Source organism: Molossus molossus, unplaced genomic scaffold (assembly GCF_014108415.1).
Source record: "Molossus molossus isolate mMolMol1 unplaced genomic scaffold, mMolMol1.p scaffold_m16_p_7, whole genome shotgun sequence".
NCBI classification, from domain to species: Eukaryota; Metazoa; Chordata; class Mammalia; order Chiroptera; family Molossidae; genus Molossus; species Molossus molossus.
Window position 1 is genome coordinate 39,096,595 of NW_023425401.1, and position 11,826 is coordinate 39,108,420.

Sequence of the window (11,826 nt, forward strand, 5' to 3'; positions counted from 1 at the left end):
ATTAGAGGCACCTTTGTAGTGTCTTACTTTCCAGGATTTTCCCCTTAAGTGTCTGATTATTTTTCTCTGTACTTGCCATCTCAACCAACTAAGTGAGCTATTTTTTTTTTTACCATTTCTGTAGGCAAAAAACTGCAGATCTGCAAATCTCACTCATTGCACTTTATCCTTTAACAGCAGATTTCCCTTTGGTTTTCGTCTGGTTTTGGTTTCTCTCCAGAGATTTCAAATATTGAGTTTAAATGCTATTTTCTTAGATTTCATAATTGGTGAGGAGAATTAACCTGACCAATTCTCTGCTGTTATTTCACTTTCTTTTTATAATTTTTAAAAAACTTGGTTTTTTTTTAGCCCTGGCCGGTTTGGCTCAGCGGTTAGAGCGTCAGCCCACGGACCAGAGAGTCCCGGGTTCAGTTCCCGCCAAGGGCACGTACCTCGGTTGCAGTTTGTCCCCAGCCCCTGTAGGGTTCGTGTGGGTGGCAACCACTCAATGTGTCTCTCTCACATTGATGTTTCTCTCTCTCCCTTCCTCCCACTCTCCTTCCTGTTCTATCTGAAGATAAATGCAAAGAATGTCTTCCGGTGAGGATAAAAAAAAAAAAAAAAACTTGGTTTTTTTAGCTTTAATTAGAATAATCCAAAGCTGAGTAATACATATTTTATTCTGTGAGCAGAAAGTATCATCCAGAATGCTTTACTTGTGTTTGGAAAATTCCTTTTAAAAAAAATAGAAGATTGGCCATACATAAATCTGAGAAGATTATATTTTAGAAATGAACACTTGGGAAATTCAAGTTACCAATTATTAACATAAACATTTTGGCTACTTTTTTCTATTATAATTTTAGGATGCCTTTTTGAAAATCATTCGAAATGAGGGCATTAAATCCCTGTGGAGTGGCCTTCCTCCTACCTTGTAAGTTGAAATTTAATGTTTTCTTTTACTAAATGATGGTGGTGTTTTCTTTTGCTTTATAATCAGTATGATTAAACAAAATTGTGCGTTTTTAAGATTCATATTTTAAAGTATTGTTTTGTGAGTACCACAGCCGTCAACACATTGATGACTTGCTAGAAGGACTCATGAGACCTAAAGAAGGTTATGTTCATGTCTATGGCTTATTACAGGAAAAAGACACAAAAGAAGTTAATAGGTATTAGGCTCCAGAGTCCTCCCTCCTGGCATCACATAGGATGCGCTTATTCTTTCAGCATTGAACCTACAGCAGCATGTGAAAAGTGTTTCTACCTTAAAACACACGTGAATTTTAGAGTCTAGGGCTTTGATTGAGGGTTGATTGTATTGGCATGTTCTGTGTTTGTGACCAACTCTAATTACTCAAACTCCAGACCCCTGAAAGGAAAGCAGATGTTTACCAAAAATTCCATCATTTGCACAATTCAGCCTAGACAAGTTGGATTAGTGTTCCAGATATACAGAAAAATCTTATACTAGGGAATGTTCCAAGGGCTAAATTTGGAGTTGGCCACAGGTCAAGCATGCAAATAATGCCCTCCTGAACATATAGAAGACTTGAGCACCCAGGTTTGTTGTGTTGTCTTTGGTGCAGACGCATGACATTTTTTCATGTTCAGAAATTAAGAATTTGGTGTTTGCCCTGGCTGGTGTAGCTCAGTTGGTTGGAGCAGCATCCTATGAACTGAAGAGTCCTGGGCTTGATTCCTGGTCAGGGCATATGCCCAGGTTGTCGGCCAGGTCCCCAGTGGGGTGCGTGCAGGAGGCAGTCAATCGATGTTCTCTCATTGATGTTTTTATCTCTCTCCCACTCCGTCCCTCTCTCTCAAAAACAAGAAAAGAAAAAAAGAATGTCATCGGAATTTTCTCAATACTAGCATATATATGTCTGGTATCATTAATTGTAATTTATTTCCAGTTTTGTAAGCAGGTCCATAATTCAAAAATATTTTACAGTTGCTCTTGTACCTTTTATTTCAGTGGTTTTCATTTTTTGGTAAGTATAAGTGGGAAAAGGAAGATTTGGGAGACCAGAAACAGATACGAGTCTAGGCAATAGAGAAGTATCCTCCTTTATCTTTTCCTATTTATGATCTAGCTGGTACTCTTAACTTATTTTTACAACTAGAATGTAAACTTTTGGAGGGCAGAAACCTATTTTACATTTTTTTTTTTTGCAGCCTACTAAGTTAATAATATTTAAAATAAAAGAAAAATTGATTTCTTTAAAAAATATTTTTTCTTTATTGATTTTAGAGAGGAAGGCAAAGAGAAAAAGAGAAACATTGATGAGAGAGAACATCCACGGCCACCTCCTGCATGCTCCCTACTGGGGATTTGGCCTATAACCTGGACATGTGCCCTGACTGGGAATCGAACCAGCAACCAACCTCCTGGTGCATGGGTCAGTGCTCAACCACTGAGCCACACTGGCCAGGCAGAAAAATTGATTTCATAGGCTGATTCTTTATGGTTTTCAACTTATACAGAATATAAAGAATTTAACTCAAATTTAATAATATATTTAAGCATTTTGATAATTTTATGTAAATCTTTTTGTGCGTGTTTCTAACAGAGTAATGGCAGTTCCTGCCACAGTTATTTATTTTACCTGCTATGATCAATTAACTGCTGTCCTGAGATCTAAACTGGGAGAAAATGAAAGCCACATACCCATTGTTGCTGGAATTGTGGCCAGATGTAAGTAATAAGTTTACTATTTTTTTTATTATTTCTGTTTAAAAATTCTTTTAAAACTTTAAAATTCATAGAGAATGTGTATAAAATTAAGAGTATTGGGAATAATATTTTTCATTTGTAGTTTGTACTAATTTGTTAATATTTATTATTATATCTAGAAGTCATATGGTACCATCAGAATAAAATGGATCAACTCATCCCTATTGAATCTTGGACAGGGATTTTTAGAATGATTTTAGATTCTAGATTTTAGAATGACATCAGATTGGTGTCAAATTGATATCAAAGGCCTGAATAATTTTCTTGTTTATTTTATTTAATAAATTTTTTTTCTTTATTGATATATTAGAGAGACAGGAAGGGAGAGAGAGATGCAAACATCAATGAGAGAGAACACTGATTGGCCACCTCCTGCATGCCCCCCACTGGGAACCAGGCTCACAACCTGGGCATGTGCCCTGACCGGAATCGAACTAGTGACCTCTTGGTGCATAGGTCGATGCTCAACCACAGAGCCACACCGGCTGGGCTTGAATAATTTTCTTTAGTGATTTTGAGATTGAGTTTAATCAGAAGGAAATTTGCCTCTAAGCGGAAAGAATTTTTCTCTATGTAGTTGGAGTGAGGTTTTTGTAGCAGTTCTAGTTGATATATGTATAATATTTTTGGAGCTGCCCTTGAAAGCATTGAAATCAGAAAGAGTAAGATACATGAAAACAGACTTTTAAGAAATACCTTTATCAAGGATTAAAATCTGTACCAATATGTTGGCATTAGGTATTTGATTTTTAAGGTTTGCAGACATTTCAGAATAGAAGTTTAGAATATAAAATGCACGGACTATTAATTTTGCATGTGTGTTTGCATAGTACATGACTTTGTTTTTTTAATATTTATTTGTTTGTATTAGTTGGTGCAGTAACTGTGATAAGCCCATTAGAACTGATAAGAACCAAGATGCAATCTAAGAACTTTTCTTACAAGGAACTGCATCAATTTGTCAGCAAGAAAGTATCTGAAGATGGTTGGATTTCCCTTTGGAGGGGCTGGGCTCCTACTGTTCTTAGAGATGTTCCATTCTCAGGTAGGATTTGTCTTATTAGTATCTGCTAAATTTTAAGTAGCTTTGTCTAGTTTATGTATTACTTTAAAATCAACTATATTTTAAATCCCTTAAGACCAATGGTGAGCTCTCTTTCTTAGTAACCACAAACTCCTAGTTCAGTATTGTGCTCTCAGAGCTTTGTGAGTCTATTGAATGAATAGTTTCTAATTAAAGCCTGGTTTTATTTTCTTCTTGTGTTTAATTTATTCTCAAGCATTACTTGTTATTTATTTATATTTAGATAATACAAACTCTCTTTAATTCTAAATAAGTCATAATTAGTAAGGTAAGTAAACTACTACAAATCAAAATATCACAAAATACATTTAAGATCACCTGTGAATAATATTGACTCTTACTGTTTTCAACTATCAAAGATAAAAAATCTTCCCCATTAAATTAGTTCTCTGTAAATGAGACTGTTATAAATCTGATAGAAGACTGTGCTAATTGTTGAATTATGAAGAGGATGAAAATCATGAAAAAGAAGTGAAACCTAACAGATAACTTGTAAATTTGCATACTTCAGTACTATTTCTCTTGTATCATGGAAGTTTTCATCTAAGACCTGAAATACATATTATTAAGATCCTTTGTATTGATGTTCTGCTTTCTTTTTTTCCTCAAGTTAATCCTTTTCTTTGGTTCTCTTACATTTCTATGCATCTTTCCCTTTTCATTAGTGTTTTTCTTCAACATTTTGTGATCAGTTACTATGTTGTTTAGAAACAGTGTGTAATTAGTTATAGATTCTTAGGCCAAGCGTATTTTTTATTTTTATATTATATGATATTTGACACAGGAAAAGTAACAGATATGAACTATACTAATAAAATGAACACCTATAAAGTCACCACTTCAACACATGAACTAGCACATTGCAATTTGTTAAATCATGAAACCACATACATTCTTCTTCACTGTCATGTCCCCACTGGTACTGCTATATTGTATTTTCTTTATCATTGATTTGATTTTTAAAAACAGTTTTACCACAATGTATTATTGCTAAACAGTATATTATTTGTTTTCTTATTTTTGAGCTTTAAGAAGCGCTTATATTACTAAAATTTTCATAAGGTTTATTCTTATTCTTATTATTTTTTAATCCTCACCCAAAAATCTCTCTCACTTCTATGTTTCTCTCTCTCTTCCTCCCCCTCTCCCTCCCACCCTGTCTGAAGATAAAAAATGTCCTGGGGTGAGGATTTAAATAAAAATCCTCACTCAAGAATATGTTTTTATTGACTTTTTTTTTTTTTCTTAGAGAGAGAGAAAGACATTGATTGGCTGCCTCCCATATGTGCCCTGAGTATCAATTCCACATCCTTTTGGTACTCCAACCAACTGAGCCATCTGGCCAGGGTCCTTTTTTTTTAATCTCATCTAGTATATGTCTAAACAGAAAGCAAGGTGTGTCAAGGTTAGAATGTCTCTTTTCTTTTATAACCTCAAATATTTCCTTTTAAGTCTGCGTTTCATTTCTAAATATGTGTTCATTTTATTCTGTTTTTGTAGCAATGTACTGGTATAACTACGAAGTTTTAAAGAAGTGGTTGTGTGAGAAATCTGGTTTATATGAACCGACATTTATGATCAACTTTACTTCAGGTGCATTATCTGGCTCTGTAAGTTTGTTTTGTTGTTAATATGCCAGAATAATGATAATTGTCTTATTAAAACAGAACAGAATAGATAGCATTTCATGTCTATTGAGATATCACTTTTGAGCTGCATTAAATTTTCTGAGTATTAAATTTTTTTCTGAGTATTTACTGTCCTTTTTTGAGGAAATAAATGACTAGCCATTCACATATTTTAAATGTACTTTGTATCTGTGTTTTTATTATATTACAAATACATTATATTAATCTGAACAACTTTTGGACTTGTTAGATTAACTACAGTTATGATCATTATAATGGTTTAAAAATGCTTCATTATTACAAGGTATTTTGCATTTTTTTATTAAATGCCAGATCTGATTAGGTAATATTTAATATGGAGTGTCATCTCATATGTTTAATTGAATTGAATAAAAATAATTGCATCTCTTTTGTTAATTTCTGTTTCTTTGGGAACATTTTAGCTAAGTACTTCATTTTTCAAAGATTTTTAAATTTATTTGAGAGAGAGAAACACCAGTTTGTTTAACTTACTTGTGCATTCGTTGGTTGATTCTTATGTGTGCCCTCACCAGGGATTGAACCTGCAACTTTGGCGTATGGGGATGATGCTCCAACCAGCTGAGCTACCTGGCCAGGGCTGGCTAACTACTTCTTAAAATAATTTTAACAGAAATTAATTAGAAAGGGAGGAATCTCAAATGGCCATTTTGGGGTTAGTAGAGAGTTCACCTTTTCCCACCCCTCCACATAATGAAAAGTTGTGTAGTAGACTCCATGCAGATTCATATCACCATATCCTGGCCACAAAGAGTATTCATATATCCACATACTTAAAAAAGAATTTGTGATGACTTAGAGTGAGGTGCTGACATATGGGAATCAAAGGAAAGCCAGAGTGAAGAAGCGTAGTGATGAAGACCTGCAAAAAATATTGGAGCAATTGTATCAGAAAACCTAGGCTAAGAAACCCACTATGACTGAGTTCAAAATTTAGCTATGAATATACCCAGGTCTGAGATTGGTCCAATTCAGCCTCATATGTAATGGTTACAAGCCTGTTGAGGCAAAAGAGTCATGGCATTTTTGTTGTTGTTGTTGTTGTTAGCAATTTAGTTACAATGCCAGCAAAATCTTTCCATTATCCCTTTTATTGTGAGATGATTAAATGTAACATATATTTAATTTATATCTTAATCCATCACGAAGAAAAACAAGTGCCGTTTAGTTTTAGAAATTCCTAACATTTGGAATTATAGCACCAATTCCATACTTAACTTACAAATAAATGCTTAATATCTTTTAAAAAATATTTAATAATGGCTTTAGCATGTTTTCCCAGCTTTCCAGTAGTATGAAGGAAAGTTTTTTTATTTTACCTCAGAATTTCTGTTTAATATAAAAAATTTATTTAAAAAAACTTACAACAATCTAGAAAATATTGCTGCCTTTTGACTGTTTTCAAGTAAAAATTTGGCCCTGGCCAGTTTGGCTCAGCGGTTGGAACATCGGCCTGCAGACCAGAGAGACCCGGGTTCGGTGCCGCTAAGGGCACATACCTTGTTTGCAGTTTGCCCCCGGTCCCTGTTGGGGTTGTGTGGGTAGCAAATGTGTCTCTCTCACATCGATGTTTCTCTCTCTCTCTTCTTGCCTTCTCTCCCTTCCGCTCTATCTGAATATAAATGCAAAAATGTCCTTCTATGAGGATAAAAAAAAGTCTCTCTGCAGCAGAAAAAGTATGTCAGGGGCCCTGGCTGGGTAGCTCAGTTGGAGCATCATCCCATACACCAAAAGGTTTTGGGTTCGATCCCTAGTTGGGTGAGTTCAGGAGGCAACCGATCAATGTTTCTCTCTCTCCCTCTCTAAAATCAGTAAAAACAAATCCTCAGGTGAGGATTTAAAAAATAAATAAGAAAGTATGTCTGTTCAGTGGACAATGTCCAGGCTTCCTGTGGGGAAACAGAATAGCCCAAACCACATCATTTTAGAGTATCAAAGAGGCTTATATAAACATTGTTGCTGTTTTTTTAAGGGTCATTTTATGAGAGTATTATGATCAGATGTGAGTCCAGAAGCAAAATAAATAAAAAACGGGTGTTATTTCCTGTGCTTGACTATTATATCAAATATTATGAGACATTCTTAAGGGAATTTAATTATTCTTTTTAAAAACCTTCCTTGCTCAATTAGGTCACTGTGAAAATAATTGTTTTCATTTTGAGATAAGTTTTCATAAATTATTTGGGAATTATTGTAACTATATTTGATAACTGTAAAAAATCCATAAAAAGGTAAATAGAACTAAAAGTTCAAAGTCCATTTTCTTTATTTAAATTTAATTTTTTATTATATTTGTTTTTTTTAAACATTTGTTAAAAAATTTTCAATGCTTGTTAGATACCTGAGAATTTCTGCTTTAGAATATGTATTATACCTTCATGTATAGTAAAGGAATAATGGAAGACACGGGATCATCAGGGGCTGTGAGCACTGGTTTTCGAGTCAGAGAGTTCTGGCTGGAATTCTGTCTCTGCCACTAGTAGTTGTGTGACCTCAGGAGAGTAGGGGGACTTTTCTGAGACTTTTGACATACTCCTGAATTTTGGGACATAGACCTGTTTTCTTTAATAAAAGCTTTTCTTTAAATATATCTGGTTTTATTTTAAGTTTCAGTTTAGTTATGATTTTCACTATTATCCTTATTAAATAATATGTTAATTAAGATAATGTAATTTTGGGGGAAAATTTAAAGGCAGATTTAAATTAATCAATTTTGCTTTGTGATAGTTTGCAGCTGTTGTGACTTTGCCATTTGATGTGGTAAAAACACAAAAGCAGACACAACTTTGGATGTATGAAAGTCATAAAAGTAAGTTTAATTAATTTAAAACAATTTTGAGGTGCCATGAACATTGTTGTTTTTCTTTTCAGATACTAAGTTAAAAATATCTAAAATAGGAATAAGATTTTTTTCCCTCTGCCTTACTCTTTAACTGAAACTAATATACTCTTAGCCTGGAATATCCAGGAAAAAATACTCTAAATCCAAACAAAAATATTAAGAAATCTTAAAATCTGTGTATTTTACCTGCCATCAGTGAGGTCTTATGCCTGCTTTATATAGAAAATTAAATTAAGAGGGGAAAAAGGAGAAACATCTGTAACAAAACTAAATTAATAAAATTTGGAGAAAAAAAAATTTTTTTTAAAAGATTAAATTATATAGGGTGTTTTGTTTTGTTCAAATTAGGGTGAAGGATAGTAAATTATGAGAAACCTTTTTCTCTTAGTGTGTTTGGTTTCATTGGTATGTATTTACACTTTTCCTCTTCATTTTTAGCATCCTTTTTTATGAGTTTTTTTTCCTACTTATTATCTCAATTATTTTTACTTTTTTTAAACATGTAATTTCTTCTAGAACAAAAGTGTACCCTTGGTTGCGTCCAACATTTTGTCAATATTATCTGCATTTTGTTGCAAATCCATTGGAAATTATCCATTACAAAATTATGTCATTTAAGCCTTGTGATAATAAGCCTATTATAATGTAAATAAATTTTTCTAACCCACCAGAATATTTTGCATACAAAGTAAAATAGGTATTCTAATGTTAAAAGAAACATTGGTTACAGACCTCTGAAAATAAGTCTGATGATTATTAGTGACAACTTGTCTTTAATTTACCAGTCTAGTCCCCTCCCCACATTCTTGTTTTAGGTGCAAGCCTTCCAGCTGCCCAAGCCCTATCATTCATTCATTCATTCATTCATTTATTCATTCATTCATTTTAGAGAGAGAAAGACAGAGACATCTGTTTGTTGTTCCACTTTTTTATGCATCCATTGGCTGCTGCTTGTAAGTGCCCTGACCCAGGATCAAACCTGCAGCCTTGGCTTTCATGGAAGACACTCTGACTGAGCTATCCTGTGAGGGCTTCATGCACAAGCTTTATGTTTGAACCACAGTGATATCTATTTTTGCTGGGTTTTTTTTTTAATATAAATTAATTTTTTTCTATTTTTCAGTTATTTGAGTGGTTGCAAATAAGTGAGATGTTACTTGTTAGTCAAAGGATATATATCTGCCCTTTAAAGGAGAACAGGGCTCATCTAAGTTCAAGACTGGCACATTTACTCAGAAAGGTTTTTTTTAGACGGGCAAAGTTTAATATTTAAAAAGATCTCAGAAAGGGCCCTGGCCAGTTTGGCTCAGCGGTTAGAGCGTTGGCCTGCGGTCCGGAGAGACCCGGGTTCGGTTCCCGCTAAGGGCACGTACTTCGGTTGCAGTTTGTCCCCGGCCCTGGTTGGTCGTGCGGGTGGCAGCCACTCGATGTGTCCCTTCACGTCGATGTTTCTCATTCTGTCTCCCTTCCTCTCTCTCCCTCCTACTCTATCTGTACAAAAAATGGAAAAAACATCCTCGGATGAGGATAAACAAACAAACAAAAAAAGATCTCAGAAAGGTTTTAATAAAGCATGATGTGCTATTTTCCTCAAAACTTCTTTTTTAGAAAAAGGAAATTTTAAAATATGTGAATAGAAATATGAAAAATGGTTATCAGGACCTCTCTTGACTTTGGGAACCCCATGAATATTTCTATACATCTTTAAAAAATTTTTTTTAATTTATTTATTTTTACAGATCTTTCTCCTTTTCTTCTCATTGACACTCCCCCCCCCCCCCCCCCCCCCCCCCCCAGTATTGTTGTCTAGGTCCATTGGTGTGGGAAAAAGTACGAAAGACGCCCACAACCAAGCTTAAGAAACAAGCATTTTTTCAGTTCAGGAGTTTTCTGTATAGTCCCCCCTGATTGCACCTAGTTCTATACACCTTTAAACTTACAGCCTTTTTCTAATTTTTCTTTTAAATGAAACCAACTATTACAAATAAGATTTAAAATAACTTTTTAGACAAACTTGTGCTCTTACTATATTGAAATGAAACTTTTTAGACAAACTTGTGCTCTTAGTATATTGAAATGATATACCCCCAAAGGCCATCCACTATCGTATGTGTATTATCTGTATTAGAAATTAAGTGGTTATTTATAATCTTTTTTTTTTAACATTTAGTTTCCATGCCTTTGCATATGTCAACCTGGGCTATAATGAAGAACATTGTTGCTAAGAATGGGTTTTCTGGATTATTTACAGGTAAAAATATTTGTTTTACCAAATTGTTGAGTAAAATTATCACTTGCTTTTAAGTTCTTCCTAAATTAACCTTTCAGCAGGAGATTACTGAAAATAATTCACATTTATGATTTTATAAGTTTAAAAATGTTAAATGATAATAGATTTATTAATAAGATAAAGTTTCTATGTAAAGTAACATGGAGTTAAATTGAGGAGTTTGGGAGTAATTTTGTCTGGTTCTTTGATACCAGTTTATGGCACAGTATTTGATATGTCACTTCATTTAATTTGATCATTATCAGAATGAAACCAAATCAATAAATTTTAAAAAATAAGGAAAAAAATTGTTCTGATGCTTTCTGTTGTCTTCGCAGGCCTGATTCCCCATTTAATTAAAATTGCTCCTGCTTGTGCCATTATGATCAGTACATATGAATTTGGAAAAGCTTTTTTCCAGAAACAGAACACTAGAAGACAGCAATACCAGTGATGCTGTTTCAACTTGAAGTAACCATGGCCACGTAATAAGATGGAGACTCTAATTAGACAAGAACCTTTATTTTATCATACAATGACTTTGTATTTTTCTTGTTGATAATTTAAATGCATAGAAATTTCTACCTTGATTCTAAATCATAATCCTTATTTTAAAATAGTGTTTTCCTAATTTTTGAGATATTTAAAAATATATTTCAGAAATCACAACCATTGAGCATTTTTATAAAGAAAAATTATTCCTTAGCACTGGAAGCAATAATCTCTTGAAAGTTGGTATTAAAGACCCTGTATTATCTACTGTTTGAGCGGGTGGGTTTATGATTGTATTAGATGTTCACTAAAGTCAAACTTGGGTGTACAGTGGGAAATAACATTGTATTTAGACTGGTAAAAATAATGTTTTGGCACAAGAAGGTCCTCTGGTTGTAGCCATATAATTCATGTGTCACTGGAGTTCTCTAGGTAACTCTATTGGCTTGATATTATTAATTCAATATCAGTCACAAAATGCCCTTAATTTCCCTTGATGACATGCTTCTCACATTACTATACTAGAACAACAGACTAAACAGGCAGTTTCCTTGAAGAAATAGCTTTAGGTCACTGTAAGTTAATGCCTAAGTAATTTAATTTATGACTATAGGAATGAAATTAAAAGACTTTGGCCGGACAAGAAATGATTTTTTTTTAAATATATTTGTTTGATTTTCTTAGGATATATATACTATAAGAAAAGCACTTTATTGTAATCTATGTGTATTTTATGAAGATGTGAAACATTTTTTC

At 33.6% G+C, this 11,826-nt stretch overlaps 1 protein-coding gene across 2 annotated transcripts in view; it reads left to right on the top strand.

Annotated features, from left to right (window-relative positions):
* SLC25A40 (solute carrier family 25 member 40) overlaps positions 1 to 11,165 on the top strand; it is a 31,385-nt gene extending 20,220 nt beyond the window's left edge. The window contains exons 5-11 of one of the 2 annotated variants that reach the window (XM_036247428.1): positions 849 to 916; positions 2,553 to 2,677; positions 3,588 to 3,761; positions 5,301 to 5,410; positions 8,195 to 8,276; positions 10,480 to 10,560; positions 10,917 to 11,165. In XM_036247428.1, the coding sequence (XP_036103321.1) occupies positions 849 to 916; positions 2,553 to 2,677; positions 3,588 to 3,761; positions 5,301 to 5,410; positions 8,195 to 8,276; positions 10,480 to 10,560; positions 10,917 to 11,032 (756 nt within the window). In that variant the 3' untranslated portion in view covers positions 11,033 to 11,165. The remainder of the gene's footprint in view (positions 1 to 848; positions 917 to 2,552; positions 2,678 to 3,587; positions 3,762 to 5,300; positions 5,411 to 8,194; positions 8,277 to 10,479; positions 10,561 to 10,916) is intronic. The other variant, XM_036247430.1, reaches the window with a different exon arrangement.
* The last annotated feature ends 661 nt before the right edge of the window (positions 11,166 to 11,826 follow it).